The sequence below is a fragment of the Anneissia japonica genome, unplaced genomic scaffold (genome assembly GCF_011630105.1).
Source record: "Anneissia japonica isolate Jap-2015-1 unplaced genomic scaffold, ASM1163010v1 scaffold997_len2565447_cov190, whole genome shotgun sequence".
Taxonomy (NCBI): Eukaryota; Metazoa; Echinodermata; class Crinoidea; order Comatulida; family Comatulidae; genus Anneissia; species Anneissia japonica.
In genome coordinates, this window is record NW_022696369.1 from 1,234,705 (window position 1) to 1,256,327 (window position 21,623).

The 21,623-nt window shown below is 33.1% G+C and overlaps 2 protein-coding genes across 3 annotated transcripts; both read right to left on the reverse strand.

Moving 5' to 3' along the window:
- Positions 1 to 594: 594 nt before the first annotated feature.
- On the reverse strand, positions 595 to 13,736 carry LOC117101975 (disintegrin and metalloproteinase domain-containing protein 10-like). Of its 2 annotated transcripts, none has more exons than XM_033242118.1 (11): positions 13,527 to 13,736; positions 10,698 to 10,833; positions 9,482 to 9,600; positions 8,493 to 8,743; positions 8,064 to 8,158; positions 7,622 to 7,745; positions 7,142 to 7,465; positions 4,209 to 4,386; positions 3,159 to 3,420; positions 2,316 to 2,751; positions 595 to 1,872 (listed from the first exon to the last, which is right to left on the reverse strand). In XM_033242118.1, the coding sequence occupies exons 1-11, from the start codon at positions 13,588 to 13,590 to the stop codon at positions 1,621 to 1,623; spliced, it is 2,241 nt and encodes a 746-aa protein (XP_033098009.1). In that variant the 5' UTR covers positions 13,591 to 13,736; the 3' UTR covers positions 595 to 1,620. The 2 variants fall into 2 exon arrangements, with proteins under 2 accessions (XP_033098009.1, XP_033098010.1); XM_033242119.1 differs by having other exon boundaries at positions 10,698 to 10,830; positions 13,527 to 13,735.
- Positions 13,737 to 15,364: 1,628 nt separating this feature from the next.
- LOC117101978 (decaprenyl-diphosphate synthase subunit 1-like) lies at positions 15,365 to 21,569 on the reverse strand. Its single transcript, XM_033242122.1, has 9 exons — positions 21,410 to 21,569; positions 21,025 to 21,113; positions 20,707 to 20,797; positions 20,201 to 20,334; positions 19,088 to 19,341; positions 18,481 to 18,590; positions 17,675 to 17,869; positions 17,294 to 17,374; positions 15,365 to 16,527 (listed from the first exon to the last, which is right to left on the reverse strand). Exons 1-9 carry the CDS (start codon positions 21,566 to 21,568, stop codon positions 16,387 to 16,389), a joined length of 1,254 nt encoding a protein of 417 aa, XP_033098013.1. The 5' UTR covers position 21,569; the 3' UTR covers positions 15,365 to 16,386.
- Between the last annotated feature and the right edge of the window lie 54 nt (positions 21,570 to 21,623).

Here is a 21,623-nt window from a genome sequence, read left to right on the forward strand (position 1 = left end):
ATTGCATATATACAAGACAATGTGACACACATACACACAAATATTTGAAAACCATCACCAAATATTAAATGTATTACAGACTTATAAAATAAAAAAATAAAATATTCTACAAAATATACAAAAATGAATTTAGAATACAATTTTCATCAAATATTTGTGCAATTATATGTACTCTTTGGATATTATAATGGACACTTTTTGAACTTTGAACCCAAACCAATAGAGAACAGGCACTTGGGTGGTGTACCACTTAATGAATAGTAGTACTATAAAGTGTATTTTTGTACTATATAAAATCTAAAATATCTTTTTATTCATTTTAATATTATTGAAGCTAAAACAGATTAGCTGCATAGATTGTTCAAATCTAAACTATTTTCTATAAAAGTCTTTTTTTGTGTGTGTTTGAAAGACTAGGATAAAAAAGTAAATAACACAATGGTACAGTTAAATAAATAAGTGCATTGATTCATATCTGTAAAACAAGAAAGTTCAAGATACAAAGTAAATATTTAGTAATTGTACATGTAGAGATAAAATAGAACATTGGAAATGAATTCCTTAATTTTTCAAGATGATATAAAGTGAATTTAAAAAAAATATATTAACACCTATATAGTAATGTTGAAATGCAATCTTTGTTATTATACATTATCTACGATTCTGGTAAAAACAAACAGATTTCTGTAGACTCCATGCATTTTGCTCACATTATTTACCAATTCTTAGAATATATTACTTTTATGCTAATTACATGCTTGCATTCATTCCTTATAACACTGATAAAAAAAAATCTTGTCTAATATATCCAATAAAGTAATATAATTATAATATGCTGGTCTTTTAAAAGAGAAGCACACTAGGCATACAGCAGTCTAGCTATCAAGGTTACAATTAATGAAAAATATGTTAATCAGCTTTATTGAACCTTCAACCACAGCAGCTACTGTTTTGGTTGATAAGCCATTCAATCTAACATCCTCACACCCTATGTTTTGAAAAAAAAAGCAAAGCCATAACTATAACCTAAATGACAGCAAACAAATAAATTTAATACACAAATTTTGCTTAAAATGTCCTAAGTGTCTCATTTACCTCTGTGGTTTTTCTATGAAAATTTTAATAAAAAAATACTCCCATAAAATATTTCTTAAGACATGAGGTATTCAGTACAACGAACACAATATATTAATTAAGAGATAATATTTTGCACATGCATGTTTTGATTCAAGCCACCATTATGTAAACCCACTGATAAAAAAACAGAAATCCTATCTCCTACAAGAAATCAATTTAACTGTTAAGATGAAAGTACTGTAACCACAAAAGTTCACTGAAACATTATCAAACTCTAGTAAAGGGTGGGTTTATACTTGTGAATGGTAAACTTTCTGATTTCATATAAAACATTGAACTCCTATAAAATCACTTCAAATTTTTGGATGGCAATTTCATGTTGTGTTTGTCTAAATTTTCGTTGCTATTTATTGTGCTATAATGAAGTCCCTATTTCTACAAATGCACCTCATTATTCAGCATTTGGTTTTCTGACCTCTGTAAAATCATCTGCTGCCCTCATTGTTGATAATTAAAACGCCTGCTGCTGTGGATGTTCATACTCTAAAATCGCGTAGCTTTGTTTTCGGCCTGGTCAGGGTGCTGATCAGTTCCAACAGGATGCAGGCCTGGCATTTGGCTACCTCTGTACTTTCGATTTGTCATCTTCACAGCCTGGCTACTTTTAAGTTTATTCTGCTCTTTTTCACGTTTATGAGGATTGTGGGTAGGAATAACTTTTGTGCAGAGGAACACAGTTCCTACCATGACCGCAATCAGAACCAATATGCCTATAAGCAATACATACCATTGTTCCTGAAAGTAAACACATTAAACGATTATTCTCAATATCATTAATTTTCATTTTTTTGCAACAAAACTTGAAAATCATCTTAGTGTGAGTAAGTTAGAGTTGAATAATTTTCAGCATCTTCATTTCAACTTCCTTATATCTGAGCGACATATATAGTCCAACAGACGTTGTACCATTTAATGTACATATCATCTACTACAAAACAGACTACATGGACAAATACACTGGGGATAACCGCTACTCATCTTGAAAGATGAACCGGGTTCTTTATAGTACACAAGTCAATTGTGTATACACGTAGCTCTTTATCCAAGAAAACTTGTTCGATCACCAGAATTATAAGCGCCAATATTATGATTGTAGGTTGCCACTCAACCTGCCTATTTTAAAATGAATAGCCTTTCACTTAATGTAACCCTCTGGATATGATCTTACAAACGCTTACCTCTATCCATGTTTTTATCGCCTCGTCAACTGTCTCCTCATCACTAAAAAAGATACGCTTGATAATACTAGCCAAAGGACCATCCTCGTCCACATTCTGGCACTCGTTAAATACATCACAATAACCGCGGAAATTCCCGTCCTTATTATTGCAGGCAGAACCAATCGGCATGTAGATTACATTTTTATACATGTCTAAAATGTTGATGTCGCTGGCAGGTACGCAAGATGCTGGATTATTGATGTTTTGACAACACACCTGGCACAGTTCAGAGGCTGGTTTGTTGGGGGTTGATTCACATAAGCACGATTCTAAATTGCTGTGGGCATCACAAATGGATCCACTGCAAGTTCCTTGCTTGCAGACCATGGTGCCATTGTTGCACTTTGTATCGTCTCTTTGTCTTCCAGGCATTGGGCACGCGGCTCTATTTGACGTATATGCTCAGTTAAGGAGATAAAGTATGAAACAACAACAGTGTCATGCTATAAAAAACATGCATGCTATATTTTATATCACATGATTTGAAAATTTCTCTTTAGTGGGACTGCCTACTGGTTAAATATCTGGCAGTGAAATCACTTATATTATTTATCACATTATTATTTCTCTATTGTATGTTTTTGTGTCCTGGATTATCACAGGCTGTGGGTGGGGATGACAAAGATGTTAAGCACTAGAGTTCCTGTGCCAGTCCTTTTACTACATATCATAGTGAAATGTATTCAGAATGATTATTGGCCCCAATGCCATTTCCAACAGTATATACCAAATATTTGCATTAATAATACAATTAACATTGAATTATTGCATATTGAATAACAAACAGGTATGAAAGGATATGTGCAAGTGGATTGTTGACGGCAATCGGTTCTACTGCTGCACACGTAATTAGAACTACGAAATACGCAGTTGTTTGAGCAGCACGGGCCTTGAGAGGGACTGCATTGACTGCCTGATCTCAACCGACATGCATTCGGGGCATTGTGCGCATCATTCTGAGCCACACAACAGGTCTCCGTACAATCCCCGTCTTCATAACCACAGTCGCATTGTTCATCACCTTCAATGATCTTATTACCACAAAGAGAGATTTCTGAAAGTGCTGGAATAAATAATAATAAGATTTATGAAGAGCACATATCCAATGCAGTAGTACATAATATACAACACTATATAATATATTATATAATTATAAGTCAGTATAATATTTATGGAGAATAACTGTGTGCCCAGCACAAACAAAACATTTTAACATTCATAGACATTGCAATTACGTATTATGTCACAAAATTCTGTTAACACAACATTTCAGCATCATTTAGTTGGAGAGTAGGCCTATTTTATATATTATATACTGGCAATTGCAAGTTCTACAAAAAATAGACGGTTTGAATACCAAACTGTAATTTATTATGTCATTTTTTTTTACGTAATTATAAGGTCGAATTGTTAACTGGGTGGTGAGTCCAAAGTCATACATTTACGCACTCTTAACTATATGGTGAAGCATAGGAAACAGGCATGTTGTAAAACATTCTATGGTTTTGTGTCAAATACATCACTTGTGTCATATCACTATGGTGTGGACACCAACATCATATCCAGGGGTAATATAAAGGGGAATTGAAGGAAGACACGTAAAGGAAGTGTAAGAGGGCGCTAGCTAGAGAATGAGGTGATTTTAAGCAACAAGAATGTAATAATTTTCTTTAGCAAATTTTTGAATGCTTATATATTATTTAGCATTTCATTGGTTATATTTATGGTATGACTACCAACTTCATCTAGTTGGGGCGAAATGTTTCCTGCTGGAGATTGGTTAACATATTTATTTATTATTTATTATTACTATTATTATTATTATTATTATTATTATAAATAATCCCTTACTTTTAAAACAATTCTGTTTACTTATTCCATTAAACACAGAGCCAAGAACATTGGTTATGTTGCCAACTGAGCATGAAGAAAACTTGTCGTTATTCGGTTGGTCAGCATTTGACGAATATGCGTACATCAGATAGTTGCCATTGGGCATTCCTGGTAGGCAGTCGGCACGTGCATCATGCTACAAAAACAAAAGAAACACGTCAATGGCTGTTTTTTTGTAAAGTGTACACCTGCCAACTCTCACGCATAATGCGCAAGTCTTGCGCACAAGCATTCCATTTATACGTCTCTCACCTACATTGTATTATCTCACGCATAAGATAAAATGTATAGGCTGATTATACCATAAACCAACAGATGCACTGATTTTGTTTAAATAACATAAAATGAACGTTACTCCGAATAAAGAGAGGGAGGCCATGATTCAACGTTTCTACCTTTATTGGGTCATCATCAGGAATGAAAAAACTTAGTGATTACAAAAAATGCTACAATATTTAAATGAGGGGATTAAAAGCTAGTACAATAACAATGGTGAATATAATAAATGGTGATGATGACATAATTAATGTCGAAATATTGAATCCCAACATGATGGCGTGTATTTCAATACTTGGAGTATGTATTATACTTTCTTATAACAATGGTGATTAAGCATAATGGTGATTATGAGAGAGGCAATTAAGTTGGGTTAGATTACATTAGATAAACAATTTCAACTCTCTTGATGCTTTGAGACCACAGTTTAATTTAGGGTTAAGGTGATGGATAGCAAGGGCTTCTTTAAATAGTAAATGGGACCAGTTAGGAGAATTATCAATTATTGCAGTGTTGGAATATATTAGAGATTTGAAATTAACAATGAAATCATCTTTAATTGTGTTAGGAAAATTATGAAGTTTTAAAATATATTGAAAAGCATCGCAAGACTCAATATGATTGTGTAGACACTGTTAGAGATTGTAGAATGATTATACCATAGAATTCAAAAAAATAATAATGTGAATTCATGATTAAAAAGTGAATACAGGCCATAATTTTTTCTTAAACGAAGCAATACCAATCGATGACTTTAATCAGTAGCAGTTCCACCACTACAATAAAAAATAAAATAACATAGAGTGTGCTCTATTTCGTAATTTCTACATAGAGGGTGCTATATACTTTTTTGTCTTTGTCTCGAGTATATCAGACACCAACAAAGTTGACAGGTATACAAATGGATAAATTTTTGACAATTAACAATTATTTATATAGAACTATATCACTAAAATATATGCACAGGTGTGCCAAGGAGTATGGTAGCTTATAGAGGTTATATTTGAATGGCTTAAAATTTGTTCATTTAATTGCATAAATAATACCTGTATTTATTACACATATGAGTATGGTGGTAAAGAGATTTCATAATAATATACTTTATAGGTCAGTGGTGACATCATCACTTTCTTTTGTGTGCACACAATCTTCCTATTCCTGACTGATCACTAATCGATAATATAGTGCCTCCGATTTTTTTTCTTTTGTGTGCAAATAAGCTGAAAGCTGGGGTGATTTTACTACAGTACAACACGATAGAATATTTTGTTGCTAGAGCTAGACTTCTTTTATTCCTTGTTTTGCGTACAGTACTTATTTTTTATAAAGATCGTTGGATGAGGGCAGAATAAAAATAAAAATTTATTTATTTTTTCTTATTTAGCAAATAGTTTTGCCAAAAACATCCAGACGGAGGAGAAAATTAAAAATAAAATTTTATTGGTGAATATAAAATAGAATGGTTAAATGCTTCAAATAATTAGGAAGAAATATACATATCTTATCTTTGGAGATTTCAAGGCAGTGCTGGGCGTAAATAAAAATAATGAAAAACTTTTATTTTTTTCTGAAATTTCCACTTGTTCGTGGCGGCGGGTGCGCTAATTGGCCAAAAATAAAATTTTATTTATATTTGAAATCGTCAATATTTGCAGTCGGCAGTTTGTTAACAAGGTATAAAAACAGTCTCGCCTAGGCCCAGCTATGAACGCACACAGCAAACCTAACAAATCTCACTCTATGTTTAACATTAATAATGCCTAGACCATCCAGGCATGGCCTAGAAAGGCACAATGGTTATGAGATTGACTTATAAAAGAACTGAAAAAAATATGGCAATGCTAAAATAATTCATAATAATGTTGAGAATACAAAAATGTCTACCATCTCAGCTTAGCACATGTCTTAAGTCAAAAAAGTTAAGATGTCCAAGAAGTTAACTTTTCTTTGTAAATGTTATTAGATGATTAAATATGTGTTTGATAACTAATATAATGCTAGCTTTTTGTGTTTTCAGTACATTTCAATGGTAAATTATTAGGTTTTAAAATGCCTATTCCAGAAATCCTATTATAAACCATTAAGATTATGAAGTCATTCAGGCGTAATGAACGGTAACCAACGGTGTTGTCACGATACGACTGTGGTACTCTATAAAAGGCCATAGAAAAGGTGATGGTCGTCGCAACTGCCTTATAAAGCAATTACAGTCTAGTAATTTCGTACACTACAGGAAATAAAAAACCATAGGAACCATTATTTCCTTCAAAAATTGTCTTCACTCCTGCGGGCTTCAGGCAATTTTTTCAGGAAATAATGGCTACTTCGGCTTCTGTTTCCTATAGTGTACTCAAAACCTGAGTAAAATTGCTTTAATTATAAACCAGATAACTTTAATTAATTCAAGTTTGTCTCATAGGAAGGAAGTACATAAAAAAATTGATCCTGTTAAATGAGTAATTCGATGTTTTCAATAGTTTTTCTTCCCCGATTTCACCATAATAAATAGAAAATACTGCTCTTATATTAATCTGTGGAAATAAATTAAAGTAGGCCATTCTTTTAAAAAGTGAATGAATACTGTATGTATGTGGAAGTATGTCATTTATACTTACTGGTGATCCAAAACTGTGCCCAAGCTCGTGGGTAAAAGTGAGACTTGAAATTCTCGCTGGAACATCAGCACCGTAATTGTTTTCGGTCACAATACCGGTGTTAAGGGATTTACCATTTCGATATTTATCGCAAATACCACCACTTGTGCCTCTATTGGCACTAGCAATCCATGCTAACCCAAGCACACCATTGCTGAAATCTCGATTGGCAAAGGTGTACGATAGACAATACTGGTTATAGTTATCGGAAGATGCTAAATCTAAAAATCGCTCAACTCCGATGTATTCATCTGAAAACTTGTTTCCGTCAGGCGTGGAAAAAATCTATGAGAGAAAATAGTAAATATGATAAACTTTAATATTCTCTATTCAATTAAATTTTACGGTAGGCCTACCCATAAAAATAGCAACCTGGGTATTTAAACAATTTTTAGGGCTTAGGAGTGCCGATTCAAATTGTGAGAATTACTTCAAGCTTACTTTAATCCTGGCAACAGCTAGGTTGATATTTGTGTAAATTCCAAATATCGTTGACTGAAATACTTCATTAGCAGACATTACATGCTCAGAGATGGCAGCCACAACTGCTTGCGTTGAACCATACCTATAATTTAAAAAAATAACAATTACAACGTAATTGAATATAGTTAGATTTATATGATACTTTATACCAAAATGGTCTCAAATCAAAGTGCTCGAGGTCTGTGCTTTCACTGAAAAAATATTGACTACGATGAAGAATACCTTTATCTTGGCTAAGCAGTAATGCTGTTCCAACTTTCATTTAAATACAAATTTCAGAGTAAAAAAGCTGTTTCTATCTGTCTCATCGATTGATACTTTCTGAGGAGCCATTCAAATTTGTTTTTCTAGATTTTTGAACAGTGTATCTTTTGGAAGTGACTCAATGGTGAACACTTACTTCTTAAAATAGGTATGGTCAGCTTTAATATAAAGGTCACATGTCCTCCTTCCATTAGATTGTCGTTTAACTCTCCCTTGTGTTTCCTCAAGATTCTGGGGAAGAAAACAAGTTACAATACCAAGTCAGTGTTTTACTCATTTTCTTCTTCCACTTCTTCAGTGGTGTATCTAGGGAAGGGCGGGGGCCCCCCCCCCCCAAAAAATTACTTGTGCTTGTTAGTAATTCGGGAATCTTGTTGTTCTTCCATTATGAGTTACAAAGAGATGGAAATGGGAGTAAAAATTACAAACGGTAAAAATGATTTTACATTCCTTATGAAAAGTAAATACAATTTTAAATTTCATTATGTATTAAAGTAGAGGTAAACCTGATTTTACATTACCTCATCAAATGAAATAAAAATTAACGTAAAAAAATTCTACATACTATCTGATCTTCCTTGGGAATATTTTGCTTTTGTTTCATGCGTTCAAATAATTCATTGCCAAGCCCACAAGTCTTTTCGCCAATATCCTTGACGTGTTTATCCATGTAGATCACAGAATGGAACTTCACGTCATTTGGATCAAAGTAGCGGTCAGCAGGTTCAACATAGTAAATACTGCCATTTCTTATAATCTGTCCCTGAAAACGTCCGTCCAGAACAGACCCATAAACATGGGATGAGTATCGTTCACCTGAAATGTAATGCATCATGGGATTATTACAATGCACCATGGGAATAATGCACTACATCATATTAAAATGAACTATCTGCTTTGTGTACTACAAGTATACTTGAAAATTATGTGAAATGTGAAAAGAGTACTTTTCAAGAATTAATAATTTTCTTAAACATGTTATTTAACCCATTGGTTATCATTTTACCCACCTCAACACATTTTAGTAAGTTGTGGGTATTATAGGTCTAGATTTACGCTAAAATAAAAAATTCTAACTTTATACTAAACTAGATTTCTGAGGCAACACAACAGCAACTTTTGTGCTGTGACATACTATGTATAGTACATACTATACTACACACATTACTGATGGCTTATCTATTGTATTAAATGACGCACACCTTGGTTTCCTTCCGTATTATTCTGACGTTAATAGAAGTCTTCGTATTTACATTAATTTTTGTGTACACAAAAGGAAGGGAAGGCATTTTCACCCAAATTAAATTGGCAATATGCAGTCCTTTAAAAGGAACTGGGATGTCTTCCTGATATAAACCTAATTAATTTCTGTAATATCCATGCTGAAATTAAGCATACTGTAAATACCACTTAACAGAAAATAACATGCTCCATGCTATGCCTGCTACATAACTAGAATATTTAATTCACTTGTTGCATTTGCTTATAGTGATTTTACATGCATTTACGAAATGTTAAACCTCAATCCTCAAAATATACAAATAGAGTACTTACTCGCCACGTATCCGGTACAGACATAGTATGGGAAATGTGATCCATCACTCTCCGTAGATTCTACTTCAAATCCCTCAGCAAAGATGGAGGTGTCCCTCCGTAATCGCAAATTGAAATCACTACAATGAAAAGTTACATGTAGAATTTGTCAACAGCAAATTATTTAAATAATATTTAACTAATAGTTAAAAAAAAAAACTACCCAAAAATACAAGGTATAGCATTTAAAAAGAACAATTTAGCAAATAAAAAAATTAAAAAGCTTACCCTATGTAATTGTGCACTTATAATTTGATCAAAGAAACAGTAGATCATGTTCTTTTTCATTTTAATACATTTTCTCATTTAATATCATAATGATTCTCATAACAATTATTGCCATATTATCTAATTAATTACAATAATTAATTTAAAGTATATAATAGTGTATTTACCAAGCATTAATCTTCATTATAAAATGGCTGTCTTTATAATTTTATTATGAAAGTAAATAGGAATGATATGATGATAAGGAGTGGTTCATTTAGTGTTTTGCTTTCTTTTGTGGAAAAGCCTCAGATCAAAAGCATGATATGCATGAGTGATTTTGTACCAATAGACAAAGGTAGAGCTGCTCAGGCATACCTCAGTACGGTATGTACTATACAGCAAGTCCTACATGAAGCATTCTGCACTGTAATAGCTTTCAACTCTGTATTTGTATCAGCTTTTTATGAAGTTGTATTTTTGTTAACTTGTAATTGATGTTTTCTTATCTCTTAACAATTTCCCTGTAGCTCAACACTCTCTTTGTGATTCCTAAATATCTTGCCTGAATCCAATCTCCCTTAACACTTTCTTAGTGCCATCAGAACCCAAGTTCAACATGGATGATAGTACATGTACCATATACATCATGAGCAATATTTAGAATAACTATAGTACTGTATGTATTGTATTTTATTAAACCAATAAACAACTATCATCTTGTTATCAAATACATTAAATTATTTAATTTAATCAAATCACAAAATCAAAATACTAGCAATTAATACAGTAGGCATATGTGAAATAATTATTAAGTCTCTAGAAACATAAGTACATATTACTATATATTATTGTAATCAGTAATATCATTTAACCTTAAAATTAAATTGCTCTCAATAATAATTACCAAAACCTGTATTTTAAAGCTTATCAAAGCAATTTTAAACAAAGGATCATGATTGTTTCTTACCGGTTGAACGCATTAAATTTTAGGCTGAATAACTGTCCCTCAGCTTTAACAGACCGGGTATGACGTGCATGGATTGTGCTTCTGTCATAGCTCAGTTCTTCAAAATTTGACACAAACTTATTCAGCTTCTTCACTGCTTTTTTTGGGGAGAAAAATACAAAATTAGTACATTAAATCATCACAATATGAAAAAAAATCATACATTGTAAACTTAAAATTGACTTGAATTAAATAGCATCGAAACAGAAGTGTCTGTAGCCAAAGAAACCTTCATTCTAATTTAAGTGTACTGTGCAGTAAGTACATCAAATCTGTAATTAAACAGATTGGTCTCATTTATCTCACCATATACTTAGGATGCATACCAGTTAACAATAACTGATGACACTTCCCTAGCATCTAAACATACATTGTGTTTTTATTGAATCATATTCTGCCTGGCGGTGGTGCACTTTTGAGAATGTGCAGCCATTTTGAAGGCAGTGGCGGCACTACTGCCTTCAAAATGTGTGGGTGTGTGGGGGCGGGCCAGGAGGGCACATGAGCCCCTAGACAAAAAACCCTGGACGACTGACCCATCGAGGTAGAAGTCAATCACACCGTTTTGAAAAAGCATTTTCACTGTGAGTACCAATTTCATGTACCTAGATGTGCCTATTCTTAAAATTTGCTTTAAAACTTAACCATGGACTGACTTGGGTATGGACCCTCTGGCAAAGATTATGAACCTCTTTTCGGGGACCTTGAGCCCACTGTCAGGGATTTTGAACAATATAATATGATAAATAAGGATACAATTATCAACCAATTCTATTCTGAGGTTTTACTGAGATTAACATATTTTTAAAAAATCAAAAGAAAATAAATGAATGTGAACTTTGATCATGGTTACTATGACGTTATGACTAACCCGCTGAAATATATCTGATGTAAAATTAGCCTAATTTCCCTTAGTTGCTTATCAAAACATTTCCCAGCGTAATGCAATGATTCATCGGTATACAGCTTGTCTTAAGTATCAATACAACATCCACTTTCAATTTGTAATTTTCACGTGAATTTTGAAGAGAAAAATCGGAACACATAGTTGTTTAAATGGATTCATTTATTGGCTTAGCCTGCAACAGGCATAAAAATATAATGTAAAAAAGAATTTCTTCATGTAATTTTTTTTTACATTCAAGTATAAATTCTTTTTTTTTAGTAGTTTTAAATGCAATTTAGACCTTAAATTAAACTTATTTTTTGTATCTATATGCTTATACTTGGGTACTGAATATGATTGCAAGTAAAGACTTCAAGATTATACAGTACACTACAACAGATTAGTTCAATCAACCTTGTTGTAAATTGTGTAGTACTGTATATTTGCACTGAACACCAGAAGCCAAATGTCTTATTCGAATGGGAACTTTCGTGCTCAACAGAAAGTGTTTGTAGTTAACGTGCGAAATACTTTGTTGAGTCTGTACTTAAGGGGGCTAACATACTCAGCGGATTAGTCCCAATCGAATACGCCATGTTAAACACGGCTAACTATGATATCTTGGCACCTGTATACATTTGGAAATAATTTTATTAAAGACTCATATGTTCAAAATCAAGCAATTTTCATTTTTTCTACAAAACAAAAGATAATCTTTGAAGTTGAGAATTATTTTTGCAGTTAACAGAAGAACTTGCAATGCCAGTGAAGCAAGAGCAGCCTTAATTTTGTGAGTATCTGCACTGTTATCACCATGGTATTATTTAAAGTATAGTTCTCACAAACACATTTTTAAACAAAATGGCATACATTGCAGTGAACGTTTATTGGACATGTGTTCACTGCTGTTGATAATGTACCCAATCCTAAAATCATATAATACCCTTTGAAAATATAAGATCAACACAAGGCTGTTGATGGAAAATAGATAAAACACTGAAAATTATTTTGTTTGGATACTAATTCAAATTACTTAAATTATTTTCTCATAAATATTGAGAACTCATGATCAAGTTTCTCTTACTTGGATGCCTCATTAAGCTTTATGTTACAGTACTTTCTAAGATTTTTGGCATCCATTATTGATAGTCTGTTACTAAGAATAATAAGATTTTTATTTTTCAATTTAAATATTATCTGATACAATTTCAAATTAAGATTTAAGATTATTTGAGTTGTGCTTAACCTTTTGTGTTGGAATTCTTTTAATTTAGTTTTCATAACTGGCCAGCACTTCCTTTTGCTTATAAATCTCCTCTAAATGTGCTTTTTTTTTAATGGAAAATACTGATTTACTTCTAAAGTTAGTTACCCAATTCACAATTTGAGCTTTTTACAGCACAAATACTTTCAAAATGACAATTAAATAGATCGTTTAGACCTACAAAGCTAGCTTTAGAAAGCTCCAGCTCTGTGTACAGGGGATTTTCACTCCACCAACCCCTTCCCTACTCCAACACTTACAGGGGTCTTTCCCACCACTCTGTTTCTCACCAATATGGGCATGGAAATATCTTTACCAGTCTGGCCTTGAAACGTAACCCAAGAAGTTCTGGTTACATCTGAAAAAAATACCTCTGAAAAATCTCCCTGTTATAAAAACAAATTTAGGGCTAATCTACGTAGGCCTACAGTATATAGTACTTCCCAGGTATAATGTATGTAAACCCAAACATTCAAGAAAGACAGGGACTATTTCGTTTCGAAATATGAGCATCTGCTTTGAGTGAGCCCTGCTAGTCGGTGGCATCAAAAAGTGGGTTAAGCTGTCTTGTTTAATAGAAATTACATATTAATTTATAATTTAATATTATCGGATGGCTACGGGAATTATTCGAACTTACCGCTAGGGCTTCCAGTACTTATTGTAACAAAACACAAGAGTATAAATAATTCCGACAAAAGCATGATTGCTTTAAAATTGACAGGCCCGTAGCGATACCAACGATTTAGGCTTTACCCTGTTGTTGATGCACTCTGTAGGCTTTTTTTACTGTACAGTTCTAATCGCGTTATGTGTCATCCATCGCAATCCATTGAGCACAGACTGAAGGGTGGACGCCCAAACAATAAAACTGAGGGCGCTATGCATTTTTTACCAATGCACAGCGCAGGGTCGCAGTGGCGTAAAGCCTATGAGCTCTGGGGACGAGCACGGACCCCAGTTTCAAGGGCCTCGAGATTTATTTTCATTGCATGGATATCAAAAAACACATTTTTTTTAAACTCAATATTCTTCTCGCTGATGGAGGCCACATCAGTGACAGACATCAGGGCGGATTCAGGGGCCGGGCCGTCTCTCCCCCTTTTAGAAAGTCAAAAAAACAAGAAGAAAGAAGTTATTGATAGATCGTACAGAACCCCCACCCCCATTTCCTTCAGTTTATCTGGACCTGCCCCTGGAAATATCCGAATAAATCAGTGTTAAAGTCTACTATTGACGTTGTTTTATTTTTTTCTATATTAATTATATTATATTTACGATGCCAAGCAGCTTAACATAATTATATAGGCCTATGTGCGTGTTTATTTTATTTAATTATTATAAATAAATAATAACATTGCCCCTTTATCTGGACCTGCCCCTTTATCTGGACCTGCCCCTGGAAATATCCGAATAAATCAGTGTTAAAGTCTACTATTGACGTTGTTTTATTTTTTTCTATATTAATTATATTATATTCAAGATGCCAAGCAGCAAAACATAATTATATAGGCCTATGTGCGTGTTTATTTTATTTAATTATTATAAATAAATAATAACATTGCTCAGATAGGAATATAAGATATTATATTGTATGAAGCATAGCCCTACAACGAAAAGTTACCTTTTTAGTTGTGTGGAAAGTATGTCTAGCGGGATTTGAACCTGTAGACTCTCGCTATCAAGAGAAGTATCATGCCGCGTTAGACCACACAGACCTTACAGTAGGCCTATACGCAGAGCTAACCCCAGGTATTCTCCCATACAACTGACTGGAACCCTCACACAGTGGAGCTATAGGTAAGCTAGAAAATCTTAATGGTCGCAGCTTGAAAATCATAGTAAATAATATTCAAATTAGGTTTGCTGCGTAGCACCGACAGTATAAGATAACAGAGCTGAGATAGGAACATAAGATTAAATGAAATTAAGTAGTAATAAAATGTCTAATCAACGCTACTGTTCTTAGTACTGATTTTAGCTAGGTGCTAAAGGGCCCCAGTGCAAGATTAATTGCCGGGTCCTTTAAATGTGAAAGGAGAATTCCTTAATTTAACAGAAAATACATCGTAAGAATTGCTAATTCCTAAGGGCCTATCTTGGTAATAAATGTTAATGACAAGGTTTTGTAACTATTTTAAAGGGCATATTTGGTCTCAGCAGCTGTTCTAAACTAATCAAAAATATTGGTGGCATGCAAAATTAAACAACTGCAGTGGCCATCAGGAAATTCGAAACGTATAAATATATACACACAAACCCCCCCCCCACACACATATATATCTGTCTCTTATACACATCTAGATGTGTATAAGAGACAGGTTGTAAATTGTGTAGTACTGTATATTTGCACTGAACACCAATATAATTTAAATCTAGCTAATTATATAAGATACAAAATGTAACAAATGACACAGATGTGCATGATGTATGTATAATGTATATTATTAAGAAAAGATATAGACTGGACAAACAGAATCCGATTCAGTCAAATTTAATATAAAATAACTTCATATATAAAATCACTACCAATTATGGTAAGCAGTCACCAACCAATCAACAGCAAAATAATTGAGATTCTTAGATTAATTAGATTTTTTTGTCTTGCTATCAATAATTTAAATTACATTCAAATCCATTTTTTAAGTTTCTGCCTATTAAATACACAAGTAGTCAAGAATCAATGTTTTTGCATGTTATGTACTGTACACATATTTACATACATAAGGTTGAAACTCTGATTTTGATTGCTGCGTATTTTGTATGCGAAGACTCTGAAACTAAAAATGTGACTGAATGTTTATGAGTTGAAATTGCTTGCTCGTCGTATTGCTTGTGTCCTTGGCCACATAATTCATCTGCACTGGTCTCTCTTCACACAGCAGTGGCGGATCCAGCAATTTGAAATAGAGGGGGGCCCAGGAAGGGACTTCCACAAATAGGGGGTCTAGAGGGATAAAATTTATGATTTTGGCACCTCTAGATGGCCGGAAATGGCACTCTTAGACCTAAATTTAATTATAATTTTGTAATTTTGAAAAATGTAGGGGAAGGGGGAGAGCCGGGACAGTTCGCCACCTTCCCCTTATGGTCCTTAACAAGGATTTAGATTAGACCTCTGGAGACTCGACGTGCCCACAGTGCAGCGCTGACCTAGGTCAGCACACCGGGAGATTTATCCTACTTTTTTGGTGTAGAGCAAAGTGTCCTACCAAAGGACAGGAAAAAGAAGGGTGGGATTCTAAGGTCGGTCTGTCCATGGTCTGTCTCACACCAAAGTCAATTCCCTCCCTACCTTGACCTCTTGGTATGGTTTGCATTGAAATAAAATTGGTCAATGCTGAAATATATGCTGCAGTACTAGATTATTGAATCTATTTCTGTATTAACAACACAATCTGAAAATAATACATTTAATTGAAAATAAAACCTATATTTAATTTTGTTATTATATATTTAATTTATCTTGAAATCAATAATTGCATTGATAAAAATTGATGTTATTTTATTCGACTGAGCACAAATCCTGCAAGATTAATTAGAGCTGCTTGTTCCTGAGATGCTTTTAATTGTTTGATTTGTCTGATGGCTTCATCACAATGACGTTCAGCTAAAAACCTTGTCTGTTGTATTCCATCACTCTACAAAAAAGAAATTAAAAAAGATTTATAATTAATAAATTTACTTTGACTTTCTATCCTGCATCAATAGAATATAAACACATGACACTAGAATTTGAATGCAAGAATCTTAACTACCAAACAATGGCTCATATTTCTCTCACATTTATTTTATACGACTATTTAAATCTTTTAATTGATTAAAGGAAGGCTACCAGGTATTGTATTCTTCTATGATGGCAATGAAAGTATTTTTCTTGGTATAGCTAATCCAACTATCACCTGTCTTGGATGGTTGCATAGTAGACCTGCACCACCTGATGATATCAAACAAATGCTGCAAACCTGTCCCAACCAAATTCTTCCTCATGGACAGGTGAATAGTGATTTGTAATGCTTGGGGACCAATGCACTCATTTACTTTACCCAAGCAAACATGCACACACACACACACACACACATGTGGTGGCTCTATGATATACATTCAAAGGGCCAGACAACTTCCAAGTTACAGCCAGCAGGTTCAGATGTGCAGCACTGGTAGGTAACTAAGTTAAGTATGATCCATTTTAAGCTTTTCTCAGATAGGTTTTAAACACGTCCATACAATTAATAAAAAGTGGATATTTTGCCTTTGACAAGCAAGTTGTGGCCAATGACAGGCTTTGCCTGTCTCACAGAAGAATTTAAGCCTCTGCTGGCAATGCCGCAGACACAAACAACTCTGCTACAAAATATTTCTACCTCAGAGTCAAGACAGATCAATTTAGTATAAAATTGTTCTCACCTCCTCAACAGCTAGCCTAGCTTTATCAACATCACCCTCTTGTCTGAACCGTCGCATGATCATTTCATGGAGTTCAGGAAACTGAATAAATAAAGAAAAAAATATGACACAGTTAAACAACAAAAACAGTAAAGTTTTAAGAAACTTTCCACATATGAAATGAAAATGTTAGTTGAAACATAGTAATTAAAATTATACATGTATCAACTTATATACAAGAATATACAGTACTATATTTTAGGCGAGAATATTTTGGAATTAGTGACAATTATTATGTTTCATTGTAGCAATTACTAGCTATAGCTTCAGGAATATGCATGAGGAACTGTAAAAGATCCTAAATGTATTTTATTAATAAAAGATTATTAACAAGCATTCTACCTTATCAGCAGCAAATAAAACAGGAGCTGTAGCTAGACCTAGATTCAGATCAGCTGTGGTTGGTTTGCCAAACGTTGCACTGGAAGAAACAAAGTCTAGGACGTCGTCGATCAACTGGAAGGCCATGCCGATGTTGCGTCCAAAGTTATAGGCTATATCGCAGACTTCAGGATGGCTGTCCCCAAGGATTGCAGCCTACAAGTGAATCATTACTTTTCACAAAAGCAGAATATTCAATGTTTGATAGACAACAAGTGCCCATTAAAATATTACGCAAACTATATGTAGATCATCCGCACATTTTAAGGATTCTGGTCTCAAGTGGTTAAATAATATTTACATTATTATCCTTTTTTGTGCATCACCAAGAGTTAATCTAATATAAATATTTTACTAAGATTTCCATTCAATTAACCAACTGAAGATAAATTAGGAAAAAAACATATTGAAATGAATGAGATGTGCTTCTTGATCCAATTGGGTAATGATGGCTTCTAAATAGTTTCATATTCTTATGTAAAATGTTTGAAAAAATAATATTTGTTGTAAAATATCATTAATAATAATGCTTGTGTTTGTGAAAATCCAAATATTATTATACTTTTAGTTACAGTAGTTTTAAAGTTTAAGGATTTAATTATTTTCATGTTCTTATGTAAAATGTTTGTAAAGATATTTTTTTTTTTTTGTAAAATATCATTTAAAATGCTTGTGCTTGTGAAAATTCAATTATTATTATATTTTTAGTTACAGTAGTTTACAAGTTTAAATGTACCCTCCACAAATTGCTTAAATTAACTACTCACAGCTTTACAGCTATTTGCTATCAGGCTAGCTGTTTTCTTATAAGTCTTTAGGAGGTAGTGATGAAAGCGTTCATTCTCGTCTTCTTTAGAGCCAAGTTGCATAAATTCACCTGTGAAAATTAATTGAAACAACATGTTCGGACACTAAAACAAAATGTTTTGAGTGAAAATGGTAATAAATAAAAAAAATAAGACAAATGTATTTGGAGTTAGGAGAGAGAAATGTGGGTAAAAATGGAAGTAAACACAAACATTTTTGCTGTGTACTATCCACAATGGTTATTAGATTGATGTTTTGCCAAAGCACAGTTACATTTGAAGTATGCACTTTTTGAAGGACTAATTCTATGGTCTATGGCCAACATAACTCACACCTCATGCATTTTAGATGATAAAGTGATAAACCACATAGCTAAAATCTATGGCATCAAATTTATGAATCAAAGTCTCGCAAAGTGGGTCCTTGAAACGCAATACAAGTATGCTGGTTTCCTTCATGGTCAGAAAACAAAATTTTCCTAGAAGAAAAGCAGACTTTAGATTTATAAATAAACCAAATTTTGTATAAATACAAAATTGGGTTGATTAGGCATATTTTGGGTCTTACCTCTCACCAAGTCTTCAATGACCTGGCTTAACACAACTATTACATTCTCATTCCTAAGCCTAGCTAGTAGAAGTGACGCTACAGATAACACATAATCTCCAGCCAGTATTGCCTTCTTTTCACCCCAAACTTTATACACAGTGGGCTTGCCTCGACGAGTGGGTGAGGCATCAATGACATCATCGTGTATAAGGCTAGCTGTGTGGATCATTTCTGTAATCATAGCCAGCCTGTATTGTGAGTGCAGCAATGTTCTGTAAAGATGTAAAAAAAAATACATGATCAGAATTTAATATCCACTTTTTTCCAAAATTCTCACAATACCTCTATTAAAATTCTTATCTTAGACTCTTTTCAAAAATATATTATTTTAAAGTAGTTTACCAATTTTATATAATTTGATACTCAATTCCATAATATCATATTTTTAAAATTATAAATCGTAAACGTAAAAGTATACGTAAAATGCTCTCACCTAGATTTGTGATGACGTCGCAGGTACATCACTCCATTTTGGTTTAGTGACAGGACATTGTAATGCACAGGTTTAGGATGATTCTTAGACGAGTTGTTCATATTATTATTATCAGTTCTCAAATTATATAATTTAAGCTAATCAACTTGCTTTGTATAAATATTTAAATTATTTAGTTTCAGTTGAATAGGGTTTTTTCTATCAAAGACATTTATTAAATCAAATAACAGATGTTTAAATAATACTATCCTACATTATCTGCATTGACCTTGCTGGTAACTTTAAATTAATTTAGAATTTTGTGTATAAAAACAATGAATAAAGTTTTTCCTTGATAGTGTCTTAATAGAAGATGATCTTTTAAATGTGTAATTCAAAGTTTATTTCTAATTTTGATTGGTTTTTCTCAACGACATTAGTATATAGCTTACAAAAGGATAGACAATTTGATGCTGTTTTGCTGTTTTTGTGTATGTTTACTAATAATTTTCTATAAAGTAAAACCAGCAACTGTGCATCATGAAATTATATATTTTTTGCATTATAGTACTGTACATTATATATTACACAATTTTTTTTTTAACTGACTGACTTCTGAAAACTAGAAAGAGCAAAAATTAACATTGTAAAAATCTTACCTACTATCTTGATTGTGATGTGTATTACATGCTTTGGACATAAGTACAACCATCATAGGTCGGAAAGCTTTTCCCTCACCATCAAAGTGGTACTGTGATATAATCCTGAGCTCATCATTTGAGGTATTCAATTCCTATGGAACAACAATATTTGTTAATTTCACAACATTCAAATATTGCACTTTTGTATTCAATTCAGTGTGAGGCTCAACAGCCTAAAATCCAATGTAAAGGATAAGATTATTAGAGTAGGCCTACTGTGCCTTACTGTACCTAATAATACAGAAGAAAATCTGTGCTGGTTTCGAGCCAGAAAGCAAATTTGCTTCCAAGTTCATTCTCTTGGCGGCTGTCTTTAATATACTATGACACTACACTTGCTTTATCACAGCCAATCACAGACACAGCTTAGAATACTTACATTAATTGTAACCAAAAATAAAAAAGAGTAAATACATTTTTTAAGCATACAATTTTTACTACAGTAAATACCGGTAATGACATACCTCTTGTATATCGGAACACAGCACTGAAAGATCTTCTTTGGCCAGTGTCTTTATTGTTTCATCAACTGAGTTAAGGTTGGTAGAATATTCCCTAATTTATCAAATTGTAATAAACATGAATGCAAGTTGAATGATAAAATGGCTAAAAGTTGAACAAGCTCCACAGTATAAAGAATAATTAAATAATCAAAATAAAAACATCAAATTGAAGAAATCCAAGGAAAACCACATAAGAAATTTTTTTTTTAAACTTCAAAAAAGTATGAAAACGAATACAACAGGCACATCTTTTAGATGACTTTTGAAACAAATTCTTACCTGAGGTATGTTTTTCTTAAATTTGTTGAGTTCAATCGAATATTTTTTGTAGTTATCATATATCTTCTTGTGATGTTGGGCAGTTGCTTCTGTTATTGAGATAAATAGTGTAAAATAGTATTAAAACAATATAGGATAGGCCTTTATTTTATCACTAACAAAACAGAAGCTTGTTGCTAGAAGTACAATGAGTACCGTGCGTGTTTTAACACCGGCACAACATCGATAGCCTCTACACTTTTCCAACTACTTTGCCTAGGCTATCTCTAGGCCTAGTCTAGCCACACGCTAGGCAGCCATAGCGAACCCCCTGTCCTACCCTATCTGTTAATGCCGGTAAAATCGTGAGGCCGGTTAAGATATCAATCTCCAATGCACTGCTTACCTGTATGGTATATGATGTACAATGCCTTACACAATACATACAATGAGGGTTTATTGAAGTTTTAGCTACATTTAATTTTAATTTAGGAAGTAATATAACATCATTTCGTAAGTAAAACTGTACCCGAAAAGTATTTCGTAGCCGCATGGACGTCGCCATTTTAAAATGAATGTAATATTGCCAGAATGTAGAGAATTGCTTCACATTACTGTTT

Coding starts and splice junctions, on each gene's coding strand:
- LOC117101978 (XM_033242122.1), bottom strand. CDS start 21,568: ATGGCGACGTCCATGCGGCTACGAAATACTTTTCGGGTACAGTTTTAC. Junction 17,375..17,674: donor TTTTATTTGCTGCTGATAAG/GTAGAATGCTTG, acceptor TTATTTATTCAG/TTTCCTGAACTCCATGAAAT. Junction 16,528..17,293: donor CTAGGCTAGCTGTTGAGGAG/GTGAGAACAATT, acceptor TCTTTTTTGTAG/AGTGATGGAATACAACAGAC.
- LOC117101975 (XM_033242118.1), bottom strand. CDS start 13,590: ATGCTTTTGTCGGAATTATTTATACTCTTGTGTTTTGTTACAATAAGT. Junction 9,601..10,697: donor AAATTTAATGCGTTCAACCG/GTAAGAAACAAT, acceptor TTTTCATTGTAG/TGATTTCAATTTGCGATTAC. Junction 8,159..8,492: donor TTCCCAAGGAAGATCAGATA/GTATGTAGAATT, acceptor TTTCTTCCCCAG/AATCTTGAGGAAACACAAGG.